The sequence below is a fragment of the Theropithecus gelada genome, chromosome 5 (assembly GCF_003255815.1).
Source record: "Theropithecus gelada isolate Dixy chromosome 5, Tgel_1.0, whole genome shotgun sequence".
In the NCBI taxonomy this organism is placed as follows: domain Eukaryota; kingdom Metazoa; phylum Chordata; class Mammalia; order Primates; family Cercopithecidae; genus Theropithecus; species Theropithecus gelada.
In genome coordinates, this window is record NC_037672.1 from 14,426,965 (window position 1) to 14,451,207 (window position 24,243).

At 39.2% G+C, this 24,243-nt stretch overlaps 1 protein-coding gene across 3 annotated transcripts in view; it reads left to right on the top strand.

The window, feature by feature from the left end:
• The window catches only part of CC2D2A (coiled-coil and C2 domain containing 2A), a 136,389-nt gene that overhangs the window by 98,877 nt on the left and 13,269 nt on the right, over positions 1-24,243 (top strand). The window contains exons 26-34 of one of the 3 annotated variants that reach the window (XM_025384649.1): positions 2,091-2,196; positions 2,391-2,500; positions 4,009-4,105; positions 5,124-5,222; positions 9,119-9,295; positions 12,300-12,320; positions 15,575-15,778; positions 22,117-22,206; positions 23,817-23,930. In XM_025384649.1, coding sequence (XP_025240434.1) covers positions 2,091-2,196; positions 2,391-2,500; positions 4,009-4,105; positions 5,124-5,222; positions 9,119-9,295; positions 12,300-12,320; positions 15,575-15,778; positions 22,117-22,206; positions 23,817-23,930 — 1,018 coding nt within the window. The remainder of the gene's footprint in view (positions 1-2,090; positions 2,197-2,390; positions 2,501-4,008; positions 4,106-5,123; positions 5,223-9,118; positions 9,296-12,299; positions 12,321-15,574; positions 15,779-22,116; positions 22,207-23,816; positions 23,931-24,243) is intronic. The other 2 variants (XM_025384650.1, XM_025384651.1) reach the window with 2 other exon arrangements.

Sequence of the window (24,243 nt, forward strand, 5' to 3'; positions counted from 1 at the left end):
GGAGCACAGTTGATCCTACATGCTACACATTCAATGCAGATGGATCGAGACAGCTCAGACATCAACTGTTCCATTAAACCTGCCCAAGTCTTCACCCTTTACCTTTGCATTCATCCACATAGGGTTTTTGTTTTTTTTTTTTTTTTGCCTCCCTCACTGTTCTCATACAGCGTCTGACCATCCCTCTAGTCTAATACCTATCTCACTTTATTGAGATGATTTGTTTATGTGTCTGCCTTCCAGTCTAATCTGCACTGAAGTGTTATCTTCTTCATCTTAAAAGCCCAAAGTCTAACATGGGGCCTAAAATATAGGTAATAAAAAAATGGGTTTGGATTTTTTTTTATTTTACTTCTTAGAGCCAGGGTCTTCCTATGTCACCCAGGCTGGAGTGCAGTGGTGCAATCATAACTTACTGCAGACTTGGGACTCCTGGGCTCAAGAGATCCTCCTGCCTCAACCTCCCAAGTAGCTAAGACTACAGGTACACACCACCAAACCCAGCTAATTTATTATTTTTTTAGAGATGGGGTTTCATTCTGTTGATCAGGCTGGTCTTGAACTGCCGGGCTTAAGCGGTTCTCCCACTTTGGCCTCCCAAAGTGCTGGGAATACAGGCATGAACCATTGCATCCAGCCACAAATGTTTGTTTAATAAAGTAACTGATGGTTTTCCAAAGAGAAAAGAGCTTTTCTATGGTAGCTGTTGTGTTAAATGTTCCACTTACATTTGTCTGAAACTTTAGCTGTGAAAGGTGATAGTCTATAGAAAGAGACTATTTGTATTTTGCCCAGTAATGAATGTGAAATACTTGGCAAACCATAAGATTCAATACAAATATGCAAGTATGTTGTTACAGTGATGGGGGAGGTATCCAGAAGAGGCTCTCTGGATTTGACCTTCATTTGTTCCTTAGAACAGCAGTTGAGAAGGGAGAAGATAAGACTCGCTGATCCTAACTCAAGCTAGGAATCCCTGCACCTCCCTTTCCTGCCAAGGCTTGGCAGGCCCCAAGAGATTCCTTGCCTGACATGTGTAGCTTGGGGTTATTGGAGGGTACAGGTACAAAAAACATACAGTGGGGAGAACCTGGACTGGATGGAGATGGCGCAGGCTGGTCAGGAAGCTCAGATCTCCTACCTGTGAGGGATCGAGGCTCTCATCTATGGAGGGAAAGGCAGGTTCCCCCACTCGGGCGCCCCCTAGAGGGGAGGAGAAAGGAGACATTTTCCTTTGTTCTTAGCACATAGGCCTGGGAATGGAAGTTGGGGAAGGCTCTAGCAACCTCTAGGTGACTTGGTGGGGACCAGAGCATACTAAAGCCTTCTGCAATGTCAACAAGCTTAAGGGAGAATGTTTGTCACCACAGCCACCAGGGCCATACATCTTTGGAAAAAAGCATCTTCTCAAGCTGGGCATGGTGGCTCACACCTGTAATATCAGCCAAGACAGGAGGATCACTTGAACGCAGGAGTTCAAGACCACCCTGAGCAACATACTGAGACCTCTGGTCCCTACAAAAAATTTTAAAAATTAGCTGGGCATGGTGGAGTGTGTTTGTAGTCTCAGCCACTCAGGAGGCTGAAGTGGGAAAATTGCTTGAGCCTGGGAGGTTGAGGCTGGAGTGAGCCATAATCATGCCACTGTACTCCAGCCTGGGCAACAGAGCAAGGCCCTATCTCAAAAAATTTAAAAAATAAAAATAAAAATAAGGCTGGGTGCAGTAACTCATGCCTGTGACTCCAGCACTTTGGGAGGCCAAGGTGGGCAGATAGCTTGAGCTCAGGAGTTTGAGACCAGCCTTGGCAATATGGCAAAACCACATATTTACTAAAAATACAAAAATTAGCCAGGTGTGGTGACTCACACCTGTAGTCCCAGCCTACTTGGGAGGCTGAGGTGGGAGGATCACCTGAGCTTGGGAGACAGAGGTTGCAGTGAGGTGAGATTGCACTAGCCAAGATCATGCCACTGCACTTCAGCTTGGGCGACAGAGCGAGAGCCTGTCTCAATAAATAAATAATCATCTTCTCAATATATAATTAGACTTCCCCCATCATTAATTTCCTTCAAACATTTTCCCTCCTAGCAAATTCCAGCAGCCGTCAAAATCTTCAAGGATGTTCAGTGAAAAGCGTGCTGCTTCCCCAAGCACACATAGCCCAACCCACAATGCTGACTACCCCCTCGGCCAGGTGAGAGATGCTGGACTTCAGCTTTCCATCTTGTCCCTTACGTTTTTAAGAAATGCCTGTAAACTTCATGGATAGTCTGCTTTCTGCTTCATTTTCTTTGGAAACATACTATTTAGTAAATATACTATATTTTTGCTAACAAAAAAATAATTTGACTAACCACTGGGAACTCAGAATTTGCTTTTGATTTTAAGGTTTTAGTACGTCCCTTTGTAGAAGTCTCTTTTCAACGAACAGTTTGCCATACAACTACAGCTGAAGGACCAAACCCCAGCTGGAATGAAGAACTAGAACTTCCATTTAAGTAAGCATATTTTCCTCTTTAAAGAACTATAGGACATTTTGAAGAAATGTGAAGAAAGCAGGCTCATGAGAAATAGCTAAGGTGAAGGGTTTTGTAGCTAGTGAGCGGCAACAAGATCCAGGTGTCCTGACACCAAGTCCCATGCTTTTCCTCTTGTACCACAGCTGACTCCCTTCAAGAATAAAAATGGAAAAATGTTCAACTTTTAAAACCCCAGGTTCATTGTTGGGACATCCTACGCTCCTCCAGGCTTTGGCTTCTTAAAGTCCAAAGTTTTTCATTCCCTTGACCCCAATGACTTACATTGCTTTCCTTTTTTCCTCTGTCCCCTCAAGTGAATCTGAAACTCCTTAGTTCCCATAAATCATACTTTCTTCCTCACCAGAAATAAATAGGCATTTCAGAAGTTTGGTCAAAGGATTTTAGGTATTTAAATGGTTATCATTATTTCAGTACTTGAAGCAAGCTTGGAGATTATCTAGTCCAACCTCTACCTTTATGGAGAAGAAACTAAAACCCAAAAAGGGAAGGTGACTTACTTAAAGCCACACAGTAAATTAGAGACAGAGCAAGGATTAGAACTACTTAAGTCAGTCCGAGCATGGTGGCTCATGCCTGTAATCCCAGCAGTTTGGGAGGCCAAAAGGCAGGCAGATCACTTGAGGCCAGGGCACATGCCTGTAATCCCAGCTACTTGGAGGCTGAGGCAGGAGAATGACTTGAACCCGGGAGGTGGAAGTTGCAGTGAGCCAAGATCACACCACTGCACTCCAGCCTTAGTGAGATAGCAGGACTCTGTCTCAAATAAATAAATAAATAAGAACTAGTTAAGTCAGAAGCTGTGCATAACAGCTACCACTATTATGCACAGAACAAGCAAAAAGAACAAGAAAACATAAAGGCAAATGTTCAACAAAATACACCTAGTACCCCAGTCACCAGCCCTGCCATGCAGAGGCATGGTTGCTCCAGGCTTAGCTAGACTCAGATTGGGTTATGTTACAGGAGACCTCACCCTTGTATTGCTTTACTTATATACAGAAAAAGTGAGTGTGAGGCAGGGACCATGCAACTAACCAGCCAGTAGGAAGTTTATCACTGGAGAGTGGTCTTGCTGGAGAAGCACCCCTCTGGGGCCCAGTTGCTTAGGAAGTCCATATACTAGCTCCAGTGTCAGCTGGAAACCTTGTAGCCTGTCCACTGAGCCAGCTCAGTCCTGGCAAGCTGCCTCCTTGAAAAGCTTACCACAAGGGTGTGGGGGAATATGAGACTCACCAGGACAAGCCAGCAGAGGGTTTGTCTCTGCACAGTCTCTAATCTAATGCTCTGTCCATTTGAATGTAGGTATTATAGTATCCCTGTACAAGAGAAATCCTAGAAATGAAGGCAGTGCTTTTAATTCTAACGTCTATGCTCATATTTGGGTATTGTTCAAATGCTGACATTTGAATGCTCATAATTTCTATGTTGCCTATTTTCACAGTCCCTGGTCATGTGCTGTCTTGCAGGGCTCCTAATGGAGATTACAGCACAGCCAGTCTGCAGTCAGTGAAAGACATTGTGTTCATTAACATTTTTGATGAAGTACTGCATGATGTCTTAGAGGTATGTTCTCAGTTTTAAGAAAGACACTTGTATTCATTTTCATATCATCTACCCACTATGTAAGTTCCAATCACATTGTTACCAGAAAGGGGTCCCGATCTAGACCCCAAGAGAGGGTTCTTGGATCTCACACAAGAAAGAATTCAGAGCAAGTCCACAGTGCAAAGCAAAAGCAAGTTTATTAGGAAAGTAAAGTGGTGAAAGAATAGCTACTCCATAGACAGAACAGGGTGGTCTCGAAAGTAAGAGGAAGAATGCATTCACCCTGGGTGAACCCTTGTTTAGATATAGGATTAAAAAAAAAAGATCACGGGAAGATGTGCTCTGCTACAAGAGTTTGTGATAAAGTATTAATTTTCTAAATTACTGTATTTTGCAAGAATCTATATTATTATATTTAAAGCAAAATTAGGAATGCTTCTGTTCTCAAGATATCAGGATATCAGGACACTCCTAAGTCTGGGCCTGTTTAGTAAATGTTATCAATCTGTTCCCTTAACTGTAAACATCTAGAGGCCAGGAATGCCTAACTTTCTGGGAAAGCCCAGCAAGTACCAGCCTCATGTTTCCTAGCCCTTACTCAAGATGGAGTCGCTTTGGTTCAAATACCTCTGATAACATTTTCCATCTTTCTTGTGTTTGAAATATTTGAAACTTGACATGTATAAATGAGGAAAGGGAAGAGGGAGAAGGAGGTAGTTCTTTTATTTTCACTTGAGTGTCTGCTCTGTGCCAGGAATTGTACTAGGTGCTTTACACACATTGTCTGATTTTATTCTAAATAATCCTATAGATTGTTAAATCTCTAGTTTATTGATGAGAAAACTGAGGTTCAGAGAGGTCAAATGACTTTCCTAGGGCCACAAAGCCATTACGTATCTATACCAGAATTTGATTAGGTCCGTCTAATGTAAGTTCACATGCTTTCAGCTAAAATCTTGCTGCTTTCCTGCTGCCAGATTAATTAAATGAGTTCCTGGAGTTCTTAAGCAACTATTACTTCCCACCCTTCCTTTAGGATGACCGTGAAAGAGGAAGTGGAATCCATACCCGTATTGAGAGACACTGGCTGGGATGTGTGAAAATTCCATTTAGCACAATATATTTCCAAGCAAGGGTGAGTATCTAAAGTCAGAGGTCCACGACAGCACGGAATTTCTCTATCCGTTTTTCCTATTAAAACGTTCTTTGTGGCTTGGTACGGTGGCTCAGGCCTGTAATCCCAGCACTTTGGGAGGCCAAGGAGGGCAGATCACCTGAGGTCAGGAGTTGGAGATGAGCCTGGCCAACATGGTGAAACACCATCTCTACTAAAGATACAAAAAATTAGCTGGGCATGGTGGCGTGCACCTGTAATCCCAGCTACTCGGGAGGCTGAGGCAGGAGAATAGCGTGAACCAGGGATGCAGAGGTTGCAGAGAGCCGAGATCGCGCCATTGCACTCCAGCCTGGGCAAGAGGGCAAGACTCCATGTCGAAAAGAAAAAAAAAGAAAAAACTTCCTTTGTGTGGTACATCCTCAACACTGGAAGAATATACATGCAAAGCCCATAGAAGGCTCAAAAGAAACAAACCTCTAAAACCATTGATATTCTGTCATATTTGCATTAAGTATCTATGTTCCTTAGAATTAGTAGTTAATGTATGACTTTTCAAATCTGAGAATTTTTAAATATTAAATAAAAGTAAAGAATAAGGTAGAATAAAGTGGAAACTTGTCAAAACAACAAAGGTGGAATGGATAGATGCCTGAAAGTAACCTGAAGAAAACAATCAGGTCAGTTGAAAAGCCCATTCAATCAAGTGCTTTCCATTAATATTTCTACAAGTACTCACTATTTAAAACATGAAAAGTGGCCGGGCGTGGTGGCTCACGCCTGTAATCCCAGCACTTTGGAAGGCTGAGGCGGGCGGATCACAAGGTCAGGAGATCGAGACCATGGCGAAACCCCGTCTCTACTAAAAATAGAAAAAATTAGCCGGGCGCAGTGGCGGGCGCCTGTAGTCCCAGCTACTCGGGAGGCTGAGGCAGGAGAATGGCGTGAACCCGGGAGGCGGAGCTTGCAGTGAGCCGAGATCGCGCCACTGCACTCCAGCCTGGGCAACAGAGCGAGACTCCGTCTCAAAAAAAAAAAAAAAACATTGAAAAGTGCAGAGACATGCTTAACAAAGACACCCTTCTGCAGAGTTAATGGTTCTGATTAAGGGGATCCATTAAGTTGACAACTCTTGAACGACTTAGTAGCTCTAATCTAGGACAGTTAAAGATTCTGAAATCGCTTTAACATACCAGTATTAAGTCCATGGCAACAGGAGGCTTTGAATCACCGTGATGTCCACACAGGGTAAATGCTGTCTGGACCACAAACTCTCCATTAAGACCAAGACCAATGGCGTGAACCCGGGAGGCGGAGCTTGCAGTGAGCTGAGATCGCACCACTGCACTCCAGCCTGGGCAACAGAGCGAGACTCCGTCTAAAAAAAAAAAAAGACCAAGACCAAAACTCAAGTCTGAGAGGCTTGAATTGGTTTGTATTCCAAGGATCAATTGGAAATGCAATCTTCCCTAAGCAAAAGGGACTGGCTACAGGTTATGCAGTGACATGTTTGTCAAAAGAATTTACACTTCCTTCTCTGAATAGATTTTAAACAGAAAAAAGAAAAATTCAAAAGCACATTATTTTGCAAATCACACTGCCTGTGATAGTTGTTTGGCATTGCTAAATTTCACATTTGGGAAGGTATTCAAAAAGAATTACTCTAAACTCCTTGACAAGTGAATTTCCTTCACTATATTCTGGTAATATCTGTGCTCTGTGTAGGTGTCTCTAAAACTCACTACCTTCTGAGGCAGTTTGTTCTCTTCCCAATAGCTCTGTCATAAAGGTTTTCTTTGAACTGTGCCATAATCTATATACTTCCCTGTAATTCCTATTCTTAGGTCCTGGCTCAGTTCTCTGGAGCCACACATAACAAGTAGAAACCTGATTCAACAATAATAATATTAATAACAATATTTATTGGGTGCATATTATATGTTATTGCTAGGTAGTTTATACATCACCTCAATTAAACCTCACATTTTATAAATGAAAAAACAGAAGCCTACAGAGGTTAAGGAACTTGCTCAAATCACAAAGTTTACAATAGAGGTGAGATTCAACTTGTACTGGCTTTCTATATACTATCATTGCTTATCCCTGGGAAATGAGGTTGGTAAAAGCAGAGAAAACTATTGAACTTTTTGATTTCTATGTTTCAGTATATTTTGGAGAATGACTTTATTACTTCTGTCATTTAAAAAGTTTGTCTGACTCCAAAGCGCGTGTTCTTAAGTGTACGTACATTTGGTAATGTCTAAAGACATTTTTGGCTGTCACAACTAGTAAGAGTTGGTACTGCTACTGGCATCTAGTGTGCAGAGGCTAGGGATGCTGCTGAACATCCTACAATGCACAGGACAGCCCTCCATAGCACGCAATGATCTGGCCAAATACCTGTAGTGCCTGTATTAGGGTTCTCTAAAGGAACAGGACTAATAGGATAGATATATATATGAAAGGGAGTTTATTAGGAGAATTGACTCACACAGTCACAAGGTGAAGTCCCACAATAAGCCATCTGCAAGCTAAGGAGCAAGGAAGCCAGTCCGAGTCCCAAAACCTCAAAAGTAGGGAAGCTGACAGTGCAGCCTTCAGTCTGTAGCTGAAGGCCCTAGAGCCCCTGGCAAACTACTGGTGTAAGTCCAAGAGTCCAAAAACTGAAGAACATGGAGTCTGTTTGAGGGCAGGAAGCATCCAGCATGGGAGACAGATGAAGGCGGGAAGGCTTAGCCAGTCTAATCCTTCCATGTTCTTCTGCCTACACTTCTCCTAGCCATGCTGGCAGCTGATTAGATGGTGCTGATTGAGGGTGGGTCTGCCTCTCCCAGTCCACTGACTCAAATGTTAATCTCCTTTGGCAGCACACCCAGGAACAATACTTTATATCCTTCAGTCCAATCAAGTTGACACTTAACCACCACAGTGCCCAAGCTGAGAAGCCCTGTCTTAAATCCTTATACTTCAAATCTTCAAAAATGGCACACATTCCCTCCTGTGTAATCTATTTTACAGAATAAACAAGCTCGGTTATTTCAGCTGTACCTTCCATGCCATAGTTTTTTTTGTTTTTGAGACAGAGTCTGGTTCTGTCGTCCAGGATGGAGTGCAGTAGCGCCATCTCAGCTCATTGCAACCTCTGCCTACCAGGTTCAAGCGATTGCTCTGCCTCAGCCTCCCAAGTAGCTGGGACCACAGGCGTGTGCCACCACACCTGGCTAATTTTTGTATTTTTGGTAAAGATGGAGTTTCACCATGTTAGCCAGGCTTGTCTCAAACTTGTGACCTCAAGTACTCCACCTGCCTCAGTCTCCCAAAGTGCTGGGATATCCAGCGTGAGCCACTGTGCCTGGCCTGCCATAGTTTTTATACTCTTGTTTTCCTGTATCCTTAGATAACATTTGATCTCAGCTTTGGAAAATAATTAAAATTCTGAAAAATGGAGATGGGAAGCTGAGCATTCTAGAAATGGGGAATGGCCAGTAGCCAATATTTACTGATTGCTTACCGTATGCTGGACGTTTTTCATAGTGTTTTATATCTATTCACTCACTACTCATAACAACCCCACAAAGTAGATACCATTATTGTCTCTTTTTACTAATGAGGAAGCCTCAGATTCCTCATCTGTAAACCAAGTTTTGAACCCAAAACTGCATTTAAACCAAGATTTGAACTGAAGCAAATTATATATTCAGTACGCCCTCTGCTAAACAATGAAAAGAAGGCAATGACGTACAGAGCCCTTTCTGGTGAGTGCTTAGAGAGATGAGGTCAGAAAGATGGGAGTGGCTTTGAATGCCAGTCTGAGCAGTTTTGATTCAATTTATTAGACAATGAGGAGCTGATACTTGCCTCTGAACTTCTGTTGGAAAGAGCATCAGGATGTTTACCAAGTCATATTTTCTTCACAGATTGATGGAACATTTAAAATAGATATTCCCCCAGTTCTTCTGGGCTACAATAAGGAGCGAAATATGATTCTTGAGCGGGGTTTTGATTCTGTCCGAAGCTTAAGTGAAGGCTCCTACATTACCCTCTTTATTACCATTGAGCCCCAGCTGGTTCCCGGAGAGTCCATTCGAGAAAAGGTAACTGCTTACAATTTGGAAACCCATGTCTATCTTGATAAAATGCAAGAAGTGCTTGCTAGGCTATGCTTTTATGAACTTTGACTGTAGTCTACAAACAGAGGTTTCCTTACTTCAATCTCCATTTATTATTCTTTCAGTTTAGACAGAATGGTGGTAAGAAAATAGATATGTGGGTCTGTACTTTCACTGAACCAGTAATTGGGTCAATCAGCAATATGTTTATATTTGTCTTGCTTTGCCTAAAACTTAAGACTTTCAGTCAAAGCAAGACAAATATAAACATGCTCTACTTCTAGAAGACTGTTCTCAATGTGAAGAAAATAAAATATCACGAACTAGAAAATCAGATTGCTCTTTTATTTGACAAGTATTGGCAAGAATACATTTCCATGTCTGATCTTACATCCTTGGCTATGGTATGCATTGAATCAATTCACAGGATCACAAGACTAGATGACCTTCATGAGTCACCTCAATTCATTTCATGAAACAAATAAACATATGTACAAGTATGCTTTTAAACAGCTCTAGAAAAGAGTTTCCAGAACTTTCACTGGTTAGCAACTGTCCCCGAACCTTCATTAAACCCATTTATGCCTAGTCTTCCATTACTGGAACACTAAGCATGTGGGAGTTATTTATAGCCTACCTCTCAAGGTCATTGCCAAGGTCTGACTGCAAAAATTCAAAAAAATTGCAACTTCAGGCATAAATGCGTTAAGAAATAAATGTCTTCTTCTAACATACCTGTACAGCATTTATATACTGCCCTCATTGGATCTGGGAGAATATATTGATGGTGACCTCTTATTCATATGTAAACAAATACAGTAATAACATCTACAACAACCACCATAATGTACTGAATCCTTACTGTCCTCAGCACTACGTCAAACTTTGGATACATGTTCTCACCTGAATACGCATAGGTGTCTTGGACAAGGGGTTTCCAACTTATAGAAGAGGAAAATAAGGTTCGATTTATGCAGGGTGACATAGGCAGAGGTAACACAAGTCTGTCTGACTCTAAACTGTATATATTCAGCATATATTTACTGCACATCTTCTATGTGACAGACATTTCTTAGGCACTGGGGGTACAGTAGGCTAGAAAAGGAGATAAAAATTCCTCCAAGCTTACATTCACGTGTAAGCCTAAGTTGTTAACTACTAACCTATAGTGCACAGATCATTGTGCTTACTCTAGTCTATCCATTATAATTAAGATTTAGACAGAGATGGAAAAAAATAAACATACTCCTTTTCTTCCAGTATTACACTTTGGTTCCCAGAGAAAAATATTATCACTATCTCCCATCTGCAATGCACGGAAATTTAAATTAATTGTATATTTTGTCAGTAAAACAGTACTTCTCTAGATATATGCATTTCAAAATATTTTTAGAAAGGGAAAAATATATTCTGAATGTTTGTCTTCATGTATAATATAAATTCAAATGAACACCAACAAACATGTATACACACAAAAATACTTCTAGACAAAAGATGATTTTGCTATTTCTATGTATATATAACTGAGGAACAGGCAGTCAGCTAGGACCCCACCTTGGGGGTGTGTTTCTAAAACATGTGAAAGCAGTCTATCCTGGCAGAAAGGATGAAAGCCCAAGACTCCTCCACACTAGGCATCCCTCACGGGCCCTGACTTCTTACTGCAGGACTTTTAAGAGGCCTCCAGGGCTCTGAACCACAGTCCTCAAGTCCTGCAACCTTCCTTCCCTAAAGCTGTTAAATGGCAGTCAGATTCTGCCTTTGCACTGTTAGACCTCTAAAATGAGGGCTTAGAAAACCCCTGTGGAAGGCAGACTTTTTGTGGCTGTTTGATAAGGAAGGCATGTTGATTGACAAAACCCTTATGTCCAAAACACGCAGTGGCAAAAAACACCACTCAGTGTTTCACTTGCAGACGATTCAGGAGAGAGAAGTTCTCATCCTAAAATTATAGGGTCCACAATCTGGAATTGTTTTTCCACTTACAGCAATACTTCCCGGATTAGCAGATTAGAGTCTCTCCTCTACCACCATGCTATATGGAACCATTTCACAGGATATTTTAAACATATCTACTAATGGAAAATTTTTAAAGATGGGTAGAAACTCCTGAAACTCTTTTTTTGTTTTGTTGTTCTTTTTATTATTATACTTTAAGTTCTAGGGTACATGTGCACAACGTACAGGTTTGTTACATATGTATACATGTGCCATGTTGGTGTGCTGCACCCATTAACTCGTCATTTACATTAGGTATATCTCCTAATGCTATCCCTCCCCACTCCTTCCTCCCCACAATAGGCCCCGGTATGTGATGTTCCCCTTCCAGTGTCCAAGTGATCTCATTGTTCAATTCCTACCTATGAGTGAGAACATGAGGTGTTTGGATTTTTCTGTTCTTGCGATAGTTTGCTGAGAATGATGGTTTCCAGCTGCATCCATGTACCTACAAAGGACATAAACTCATCCTTTTTTATGGCTGCATAGTATTCCATGGTGTATATGTGCCACATTTTCTTAATCCAGTCTGTCACTGATGGACATTTGGTTTGATTCCAAGTCTTTGCTATTGTGAATAGTGCTGCAATAAACATACGTGTGCATGTGTCTTTATAGCAGCATGATTTATAATCCTTTGGGTATATACCCAGTAATGGGATGGCTGGGTCAAATGGTGTTTCTAGTTCTAGATCCTTGAGGAATCGCCACACTGTTTTCCACAATGGTTGAACTAGTTTCCGTCCCACCAACAGTGTAAAAGTGTTCCTATTTCTCCACATCCTCTCCAGCACCTGTTGTTTCCTGACTTTTTAATGATTGCCATTCTAACTGGTGTGAGATGGTATCTCATTGTGGAAACTCCTGAAACTCTTATTTTAATATCACTTACATGATCTTGGTTAAAAATCGTTTTTTAAAAAAAGATTATTTCTGTTAATAAAGCCTGCCTCTTGTTTCTTTTTCTTTCTTTCTTTCTTGCCTCTGATAGATGAGTAACATGCTTAAGAAGGTACTATTTTGTTTTACTGTTCATTGGTCAATAGTTATTAGGCTTTAATTAGCTGCTTCTGTCTACTGCCACCTGAAGGACAGGTGGTGTGTCCTCATGTATCTGTAATGCCTGGGCATTGAATTACAGATGTCTCCAGCTCTATGAGGAATGTCCTGCCTTGTCTTTTGACCCATTTCATTTTACGAGAAAGATTATTAGCTTTGAATCTAAGAAGTCATGAGTCTGAATGTCACCTGCATACTGGGAGCTAGCTCCACTCTTTGCAAATCTGTAAAATCCACAAGTTGCTTCTTACAGTATATCTCGGGAAGTTATTTCTGGTGGGTTGGGGCTGTCTCAGTACAGCTTTTCTTTTTTGTTCTTGTTTTTTGTTTTTGAGAGAGGGTCTTGCTCTGTTACCCAGCTGGAGTGCAGTGGCACAATCACGGCTTGCTGCAGCCTCGACCTCTTCAGCCCAAGCGATGCTCCTACCTCAGCCTCCCAAGTACTGGGACTGCAGGCATGTGCCACCAGGCACAGCTAATTTTATTTATTTATTTATTTATTTATTTGTAGAGTTGAGGTCTCATTTTGTTGCTCAGGCTGCTCTCAAACTCCTGGGCTCAAGTGATCCTCTGGCGTCAGCCTCCCAAAGTGCTGAGATTATAGGTGTGAGCCACTGCGCCTGGCCAGTGTAGCTTTTCAAAGGCAACATAAACCCATTCGGTTTTTTTTACATGTTTACATTAGAGGTCAAAGAATTGAACCAGTCAAGAACCTTTCAAATTTTCTGTTGAATCAAACTGAATAGTCAACTCCACCTTAATTTGTTTCATCATAAATGACCCAAATTGTTTCAGTATTTAACTTGTTCTTGGCACTTCTTAGATCACTAACAGAGCATACTACTAATCTTTAAATTCCTGTTTCACACCATAAAATGGCATCTTGGTGACCTGGACAAGTATTAAAGACTAAATGCTTACTATGTGTATGCTAGGTGTACATAAGGAATATTCAAACACAGGCCTCAAGAAGCACTGCTTATAGAGGCAAGTGACTCAACAGAACATTCCAATCAAAGTGGCAGAAAAAGCTTTAGACACACTTTTTTTTTTTAACTTGGAAGACCAATAATCAGTACTGATTCAAGATTGTTGTTGTTCTTTTGGACAGTGCCTATAGCTGCCTCTCTTAAATGCTCCCACAGCACTGTAGGTCTCAAGTCCCTGATTGCTTATTAATGTTCCCCTGTAGACTAAAAGTTCTTTTGGAGGATTCTCTCATACTCATTTATCCAGAGTGCTGGAATTTTTCAGACTCCCAACAAACATTTTTCAAAACTTGGATGAATGAGTAAATGAAATAGTTTAGAGGAATAGGGATGAATTCAACTGTGTGCTTTTTTGCACATCATTCTTGTTTTATAATTCTCCATTTTTCCACAATTACAATTACTTCTGGATTGACCATTCTACATTAGAAATCTGTGATACACCTACACCAAAGCCGTATGAGCTTACCTCTTTCACTTAGTTATATATTCGTTGTAACTTTTATTAGGTAGCTACTGTGTCTTGGCACTATGCTCAGCAGTAGGCAGTTATGATTGTGATGATGTTAAGATTTAGATGTCAAGGAACATTTTATGAGAATATATAGGAGGCTTCTGGAGATGTCTCCATCCTAAATAACCCCTACAACCACTACTCCAACTTCTTAGGGTATAGTAATCAAATTTGAAATAGAAGCCACAGTTCAGCCCCAATATAAGGGGCAGACAAGAACAATTGGGATAATCTAGATTCTATTTGAGGTCATAAAAAGTAATGAAGTGTTTTCCATTGCCTCATTCATTCACTCATTTCTTAAACACTTACTATGTGCCAAGTAGTATTCTCCACACTGGAGATAAAAAAACAAAATCTCTTAAAAGTCAGGAATCTTACTTTGTGGGAAAGACTGAGAAAACAAATATACTACAATGTCAAAAACATTTTCAATCACTGCCTCTAAATTCTATTTTAAAATCATTATTTTTTTTAAGAGTCTCACTCTGTTGCCCAGTGTGGAGTGCAATGGCTCAATCTCAGCTCACTGGAACCTCTGCCTCCCAGACTCAAGTGAGCCCCCTACTTTCGCCTCCCAAGCAACTGGAACTACAAGCACGCATCACTGCACCTGGCTAACCGTTTTTTTGTTTGTTTGTTTTATAGAGACAGGGTCCCACTATGTTGCCCAGGCTGGTCTCAAACTCCTGGGCTCAGGTGATCCTCCTGTGTTGGCCTCTCAAAGTGCTGGGATTACAGGTGTGAGACACTGTGCCAGGCCCAAAAATTAGTTTTTAAAATAAAATTTTCAGTTTGTTCTGAAATCCCTTAAAATGTAACCAACTACGCAAATATTTTTATACAAAAAAATCATTTTAAAATATTTACCCACTCCTTTTCATGTTATTTTTGTTAGTAGCAGCTTTAGCAGGGGAAATGACAATATGTGGGTAAAGGAAATTTACATTCGTTCTGTTTTATCTGCTTTAAGTTACTTTTTAAAAGTCTGGGAATTGGTGGCTAGATGTAGTGGCTCACACCTGTAATTCCACTGCTTTAGGAGGCCAAAGTGGGAGAATCACTTGAGCCCAGGAGTTTGAGGGTACAGTAAGCTGTATTTGTGCCACAGCACTGCAACCTAGGTGACAGAATAAGACCCTGTCTCAAAAAAAAAAAAAAAAAGAAAGTCTGGGAATTGTTTGCTCAGATCCACTACTACTAGTTATTACAGTGCTTATGGACTTGAAACATTTTAACACATCAATATAGATCCATAAATTTGCTGCCTATTTAACGTGAGTTGCTTAAGATTTGCATTTGAGATGTTAGATTTTCTGAGGCCGCCCCCTAGCCTGCACCACCATCAAAATACACACGCAACTCTATTGCCTGATTCTAGCCTCATCAATCAGAATTAGTATATCACAGTTTAATTTTCACAGATTATTTCATTAATGTAGTAGTTTCCATATTATTGCTTACCTGTTGACTACTTTCTTTCAATCCTGTCAAATATATTTTAAGTATTTAATAAGTCGGTCTAATTTTCAAACTACAAATTTAATTTAAATAAAGCTGCAGGGACACCAGGACATGACAGCTTTGTAAGGAGTCAGTCATATTCCCAAACCATACATTTCATGCATGTTGACTGTGGAATCTGAACATGTACTTTCTCTCTTGTAATCATATATAAACTCCATGAAGTCTTTCTTTTTGAAGTTTGAGTCTCAGGAAGATGAGAAATTACTTCAAGCAACTGAGAAATTTCAAGCTGAATGTGCCTTAAAGTTTCCAAATCGTCAGTGTCTTACAACAGTAATTGATATAAGCGGAAAAACTGTTTTTATCACACGTTATCTCAAACCTTTAAACCCTCCTCAGGAGCTCCTTAATGTCTACCCCAATAATCTACAGGCAACTGCAGTAAGTATTTCATAGTCAGTAAGTGCTGTGCTAAAACTGTTTTCACATTTCAATATATTGCCATTTTAATTACTATATTTCATAGTGCTTAAGATATTAACTGTATCAAGATCATTAATGATAAAAGTAATGATTAAAACATTTTTATTAACATGAGGTTTTCTTCCTTTAGAAAAGTCTGAAGGCAGCCGGGCAGTGGCTCATGCCTATAATCCCAGTACTTTGGGAGGCCAAGGCAGGCAGATCACTTGAGGCCAGGAGTTTGACACCAGCCTGGCCAACATGGCGAAACCCCATCTCTACTGGAAATACAAAAATTAGCCTGGTGTGGTGGTGCATGCCTGTAGTCCCAGCTCCTTGGGAGGCTGAGGCCTAAAAATAGCTTGAACTCGGGAGGCAGAGGTTTCAGTGAGCCAAAATCATGTCACTGCACTCCAGCCTGGACGACAGAGCAAGACTCTGTCTCAAAAAAAAAAAAAGTCTAAAGGTACCAGGGATGATAATAATCCTTATAAAGTTCACTGTTTCAACAAAAAATTATTGAGTGCTTACTGTGTCCCTGGCACTATGTTTCCATATGTTGGACTTTACATTTCCAAAATGTATTACATAAACATGTTTTCATTGTGTATTCTCAATAACTCTGTTACGATTTGAACTGATACCTTTGACTTCAGAAGTTATACGCATTCAACTGTATTAAGATAACTATCCAGTATTATGCCTAATGCTATATATACACTGAGTTCAAATTAAGCAAAAATTATTTCAAATATTTAAGTATTTTCAGCATTTAGACCATTATTCCAAAGTACTTCCACACTGGGCCATTAAATATGTATGCACCATTCTCTGGCTTCAGAGCACCATACCCATCACAAACTTGTGTGAATCAGAAGCCATATGTTAACCAGGCTAATTTTACATGGATACCATAACCCATAACTGCCTTTGGAGAGTCGATAATATAGGAAGTTATTGCTACTAATAGTCACTAATATAGTAATTTAGAAACAAGGTAATGATATATCTTTTTGTAGATATAGATGTATCAAAAAACCCCACTTGGTGTTCTACATTTCATTTGCTTTTTATATTACTCAATTTTTATAGAAAACAATAATAGGGACTTCTATTCTACCTAGCACAGTAGATGTACAGAAAACGTCTCCCAGTAGAGAACACTTAAGAGTGATGAATAAAATATCTAATAAGTCATAGCTGAAATGAAATTAAAGTGAAAGGGAAAATATAAGAGACAAGAAATAAGAAAGCAAGATTCTACAAGGATGAAAGCTTGAAACAATGTTTGCTCTCAGGTCATCTGATAATTCCTAATGACTATAGCTGGGTTTCAATGAGCCACAAGACTGTGGAAGACAGGGATAATGCAAGGGGCTAAAGCAACCTGGAAGATTGAATTAGAGACTCAAATGCACAGTTGGGACTCTTCAGGATAATACCATCAATGGATAAACTAGGAAATGCCCTGTATTCAGAAGAAACCCTGCCTGTCTCAGTCTTGACTTTGGATGGAAGAGAAAAAAAGAAAATTTTCTAACCCCTACTCTGTATTTACTCACATTTGAGACTGGAATTTATACCACCTGTATAACCCAAAAAAACCTCAACTGAAAATCTAGTTGAAAGTATTTCCTGTTGGTAATGCCCCTAGATCCCTGTCAAAAGCAAACACAAATACCACAAATATTCCTAGAAGAATGCCCCTCTAACTCAGCCTCAAAAAAATTCCACAGAAAAAAATTCCAAGCAACATGAACATACAATAAAAGATCGTCAATGAAGAAGTCAGTCACCATAAAGAAGGTAAGAGTTCATTCACAAAAACAACAAACTGAAAAATCAGGCCATAGTAACTTCAGACAGGAGAATTATTGGATATAAAATATAAAATAGACATGTTTAATATGTTTAAGAAATTTGGGGAATTTAAAGTATAATTAAAAAACAATAGAGCATTGTAATTGACAGGCAGATTTTTTTAAAGTGCCAAATGAAACTTATAACAATAAAAGATATAATAGTTAAAATTAGGAATTAAACAGGTTAAACAAAACATTGAATACAGTTAAATAAGAGGTAAATTACATACAGTTAAACACAGAGAGAATTATTGAACTGGAATACACATGCAAAGAAATTATTTGGAATATAGCACAGAGAATCTAAACCCAAATTAAGTAGAAGGGAAGAAATTATAAAAATAAGAGCAGAAATAAACAAAATAAAGATTTAAAAATGCAAAAGATCAATGCAACAACGAGCTGATTTTTAGAAAAGATAAACAAAATCAACAAACCTTTAGCTGGAATAAGAAAAAAGAGAGATGAGTTAAATAAAATCAGAAATAAAAAATGAGACACTGTAACTGATACCACAGAAATGCAAATGATTATAAGAGACTTATTTGAACAACTACACACCAAATTATAAAACTTGGAAGAAACAAATAAATCCATGAACATATACAACTTAACAAGATTGAATCACGAAGAAATATACCTGAACAGAACAGTAATAAGTAATGAGATTGAAGCAGTAATGAAAAGTCTCCTATCAAAGAAAAGTCTTGGACCTGATGGTTTCACTGCTGAATTCCACCAAATATTTAAATAACGACTAAATCAATTCTGCTCAAACTATGTTAAAAAAAATTAAAGAAGAGGGAACTCTGTTAAAGTCATTTTATGGGGCAACATTATCCTGATACCAAAACCAGAGGTATAACAATAACAAAACTATAGGCCTATATTCTAGGATAAACATAGCTCTAAAAATCCTCAACAAAATACTGCCAAACAAAATTCAATAATATATTTTTAAAAATCATGCAACATGGTCAAGTGGGACTCATCCCAGGGATGCAAGGATGGTTCAACACAGGCAAATCAGTAAGTGTGATGCATCACATTTACAGAATCAAGGACAAAAACCACTTAATCATTTCAACAGATGGTGAAAAAGAATTCAATGGAATTCAACATCCCTCATGATAAAAACTCAACAAATTGTGTATAGAAGGAACATATTTCAACACAATAAAGTTCATATATAACAAACCCACAGCTAACATCATATCGAACAGTGAAAAGTTGAAAAGTTTTCCTCTAAGATCTGGAACAAGACAAGGATGCCCACTTTCTACAACTCTATTCAACATAGTACTGAAAGCTGTAGCTAGAGCAATTAGGCAAGAGAAATAAATAAAGGGCATCCAGATTGGAAAGGAGGAAGTCAAGTTGTTCTCATTTGCAGGTGACATGATCATAAATTTAGAAAACCCTAAAGACCCCATCAAGAAACTGTCAGAACTAACAAATAAGTTTAGTAAAGTTGCAGGAAACAAAATCAACATAGAAAAAAAATTTAGTAGTGCTTCTATACACCAATAATAAACTAGCTTAAAAAAATCAAGAAGCAATCCCGTATACAATAGCTACAAAAATTTATAAGATACCTAGGGATAAACTTAACCAATGAGGTGAAAGATCTCTGCAATGAAAATTACAAACACTGGGCCGGGCGTGGTGGCTTGTGCCTGTAATCCCAGCACTTTGGGAGGCCGAGACGGGTGGATCACGAGGTCAGGAGATCTAGACCACACTGGCTAACACGGTGTAACCCCGTCTCTACTAAAAATACAAAAAATTAGCCGGGCGTGGTGGCGGGCGCCTGTAGTCCCAGCTACTCAGGAGGCTGAGGCAGGAGAATGGCATGAACCCGGGAGGCAGACCTTGCAGTGAGCCAGGATCGTGCCACTGCACTCCAGCCTGGGTGATAAGAGCGAGACTCCGTCTCAAAAAAAAAAAAAAAAAGAAAATTACAAACACTGATGAAAGAAATTGAGGAAGGCACAAATAAATGGAAAGATATCCTGTGTTCATGGATTGGAATAATTAATATTGTTAATATATCCATATTACCCAAAGCAATCTACAGATTCAATGCACTATCAAAATACCAAGACATTCTTCACAGAAATAGAAAAAAAAATCTTAAAATTCATACGGAAATAACAAAAGATTCCAAATAGCCAATGTAACCTTGATTAAAAGAACAAAGAACTGGAAGTATCACACTACCTGACTTCAAAATATACTACTGCAGTAACTAAAACAGCATGGCACTGGTCTGAAAACACATATAGGCCAATGGAAGAGGATAGCAAACCCAGAAAAAAATCCATGCATTTACAGCCAACTGATTTTTGACTCAGGAACCAAGAACACACATTGAGAAAAAGGACAGTCTGGTCAATAAATGGTGCTGGAAAAATGATATCCATGGGCAGAAGAATAAAATGAAAGCCCCCATCTCTCACCATATACAAAAATCAACTCTAAAAGGATTAATGAATTAAATGTAAGAACTGAAACTATTAAAAGACAACACAAGGGAAGTACTTCATGAAATTTGGGGAGGATTTTTTTTAATAAGACCTCAAAAGCACAGGCAACAAAAGCAAAAACAGACAAATGAGATGACATCAATCTAAAAAGCTTCTGCACAGCAAAGGAAACAATCAATAGAGTCAAGAGACAACCTGTAGGAGATAATATTTGCAAACTGTGTCTAACAAGGTGTTAAAATCTAGAAAATGTAAGGAACTGAGACAACTCAATAGCAGAAAACCCCAAATAGTTTGATTTAAAAATTAGCAAAAGAGCTGAATTGATATTTCTCAAAAGAAGACGTACAAATGTCCAACAAACATATGAAAAAACTGTTCAACATCACTAATCATCAGAGAAATGCAAATCAAAACCATGAGATACCACCTCACTCCAGTTAAAATGGCTCTTTTCAGAAAGACAAAAAATGACAAATGCTGGCAAGGGTCTGAAGAAAGAGGAACTCTTATACACAGTTGGTAGGAATGTAAATTAATACAGTCAATACTGGTAAATAGTATAGAGGGTCCTCACAAATTAAAATCAGAACTACAATGTGATCTGGCAATCCCATTACTAGGTATATATCCAAAGGAAATGAAATCAGTAGGCCGGGCACGGTGGCTCAAGCCTGTAATCCCAGCACTTTGGGAGGCCAAGACGGGCAGATCACGAGGTCAGGAGATCGAGACCATCCTGGCGAACACGGTGAAACCCCGTCTCTACTAAAAAATACAAAAAACTAGCCGGGCGAAGTGGCGGGTGCCTGTAGTCTCAGCTACTCGGGAGGCTGAGGCAGGAGAATGGCGTGTACCCGAGAGGAGGAGCTTGCAGTGAGCTGAGATCCGGCCACTGCACTCCAGCCTGGGTGACAGAGCAAGACTCCGTCTCAAAACAAAAAAAAAAAAAAAGGAAATGAAATCAGTATATCAAAGAGGTATCTGCACTCACGTGTATTGCAGTGCTATTCACAATAGCCAAGATATTGAATCAAGCAAAGTACCCATCTATGGATGAATGAACAAAGAAAATGTGGTATATATACACAATGGAATGCCAATCATCCACAAAACAGAATGAAATTCTGTCATTTGTGACAACATGGGTGAACCTGGTGGGCGTGTTAAGTGAAATAAGCCACGCACAGAAAGACAGACACAACATGATCTCACGCATATGTGGAAACTAAAAAAGTTTATCTCAAAGTAGAGAGTAGAATAGTGTTTACTAGAGGCTGGAGAGGGAAGGCAGGAGTGGGGATGGAGAGAAGATGTTCAACAGGTACGAAGTTACAGTTAGGAAGAATGAGTTCTGGTGTTCTATTACACAGTATGATGAATATAGTTTATAATAATGTATAGTGTATTTCCAGCTAACTAGAAGATTTTGAATATTATCACCACAAAGAAATGATAAATGTTTAAAGTGATGGATATGCCAATTACCCTGATTTCAACATTATACAATGTATAAACGCATTGAAACGTCACACTGTTTTGGTTCCCAATTACTACTGGGAATCACGTGTCTTGGTTCCCAAGTACTATCATCCTCTCAACCAGGGCTCCTTAGAGAAGTGACTGCTTTCAAGACTGGGCCAAGTGAAAATTCAAGATGATTCTAGAAAGTTTTGTTATATCAGAAAGTAAAGTAGTGCCAAATGAAAGCAAGGAAAAAAAAAGACTTGTCAAAGGGACACAGTTTCTTCATCTGTAAAGGACGGGTAATAACAATAACCTTCCATACAGGATGTTTGGTGAGGATGGAGATGCTATTAATACAATATTTAGTAAGCATTTAGTGAGCATTAGTTTCATTTTGTACATGTAAATGTTTGTAATATCTGAGATTTAAGAAATGAGGTAGGGAATGCAGCATTCTCTTTTATTAGAAATTATTTTTGTAAAGCTCATTTTGATTATACAGGAACTGGTGGCTCGATACGTGTCCTTGATTCCCTTCTTGCCTGACACTGTCTCATTTGGTGGTATCTGTGACCTCTGGAGCACATCTGATGTAAGTAGTTCTTCTTCACAGATTTACTAACTTGAACTGACTTAATGAAATATTAGCTAACTGGCTTGCATAATTTTAAATTCTAACATTCATTAGCCATAAAAATCTAATTGGCTGTTGTTTAGTAATATGAGCTAAATTTTGAAGTATTTTTTCTTCCTGATTCAATTTTCCCAAAGTTCAGAAGTTAACAAAAAATTAATTACTCACACAAAATTTAAAAATAACACTTCAGGTGTCTTAATGCTGATTTACTCTCCCAGTATTACTGTAAAACTTCTTGGTTTTGTTCATGAAAATACCAAAATTACATTCTATAGTATAATTAGAAATGATATATTCCTTAATTTGTGGGCTTTGTAAGGCATGGCATATTATTATTTATTCAGTATGTACTTCTTGGTCACCACATACCAGATGCTGTACTAAATTCTGGCTATAAGTGAAATAAACATAGTCTGTGCCCTCATGGAATTTACAATCTATGTATGCTGCATAATCTTTCAAATAGATGATAGGTAATATGAAACAAGCATATATTATCACAGGTATTAATTCTGCTTCTGGATCTCATGTTGTACTGGTTTTGCAAAAAATTGAACTGCATTATAAAACTTCCTTTGAAGTATAGCCCTAAATTGAAGAAATTTAAGTGCACTTTACATTTTTCATTCCCCAATACATTTTGGCAACATAAATGTTGACAATTTTAGAGATAAAATTTCTACAACTTTGAGACATCTGTAAGAAGTTACTGAAAGACTAGAATTCATGTACTCTAGAGCAGCAGTCCCCAACCCTTTTGGCACCAGGGACTAGTTTTCTGGAATACAATTTTTTCACGGATGGGTCAGTGGTAGAGTCAGGGATGGTTTCGGAATGATGGTTTCAGAATGAAACTGTTTCACCTCAGATCATCAGGCATTAGATTCTCATAAGGATTGCATGACCTAGATCCCTTGCATGTGCAATTCATAATAGGGTTTGCACTCCTATGAGAATCTAATGCCACCACTGATCTGACAAGAGGCAGAGCTCACGTGGTAAGTCTTGTTCACCTGCTACTCACCTCCTGCTGTGCAGCCCAGTTCCTAACAGGCCACAGACTGGCACTAGTCCACAGCCAGGGGGCTGGAGACCCTTGCTCTAGAGCTAGACTGACTTTACTGCTTCCTAAGTGTTACCTTATTAATCTGTACCTCAACTTGCTTGTCTGTAAAACAGGCAAATAGGAGTACCTCCCTCAAAGGATTGTTCTAGAATTAAATAAGTTTAATGAAGTAATATGCTTTAAAGATTGTTTAGTACATAATGAACTATATATACATTAAAAATAAAAATGAAACTTTGAAATTTGTCTCCCCGACCCTACCACAATCATAGTGACTATTGATTCTAGAAATCTATATCATCAATGTCAGAGAAAAGGCCATGTCCACTAAAAGTGGTTTTTTAAAAAAAATGAATTATCAACATAGTATCAAAATTTGGGGCAAGATTATAGGTCTTACACTTCAAGGCACTAATCTCAACTATGACATATTAGAATCCTGCACAACCAATCCAGAATAAAGCATTTAGTTATACGACATATTTTTTCTTTTTGTCAGCAATTTCTTGATCTCCTGGCAGGGGATGAAGAAGAACATGCAGTACTATTGTGTAATTACTTTCTGTCTCTGGGTAAGAAGGCCTGGCTGTTGATGGGCAACGCTATTCCTGAGGTAAGATCATGTAGGCTGCCTTTAACAGAGGAGTATACTTGTCTAATCGAGTTGTGTGTTCCAGATTACACACCGGACATATTTTCATAACGATCCTTTGGGTTGCTAGGAAAGTGGCCCACAGATGCCATAACAGGCACAGAGAACTACCAGTGGTAAGACATGAAATGGTTTTCAGTGGTCCTCAGGGCCCCATGCAACACTTCAGATTGTTTTTTGGCAAACTCGAACCCTTTACCATCCAAAGCCCCCACCTAGCTCTGTCATTTTAGTATGGGCCTCTTCCCAGCTATGTTCCCAAGAATTCAGATTC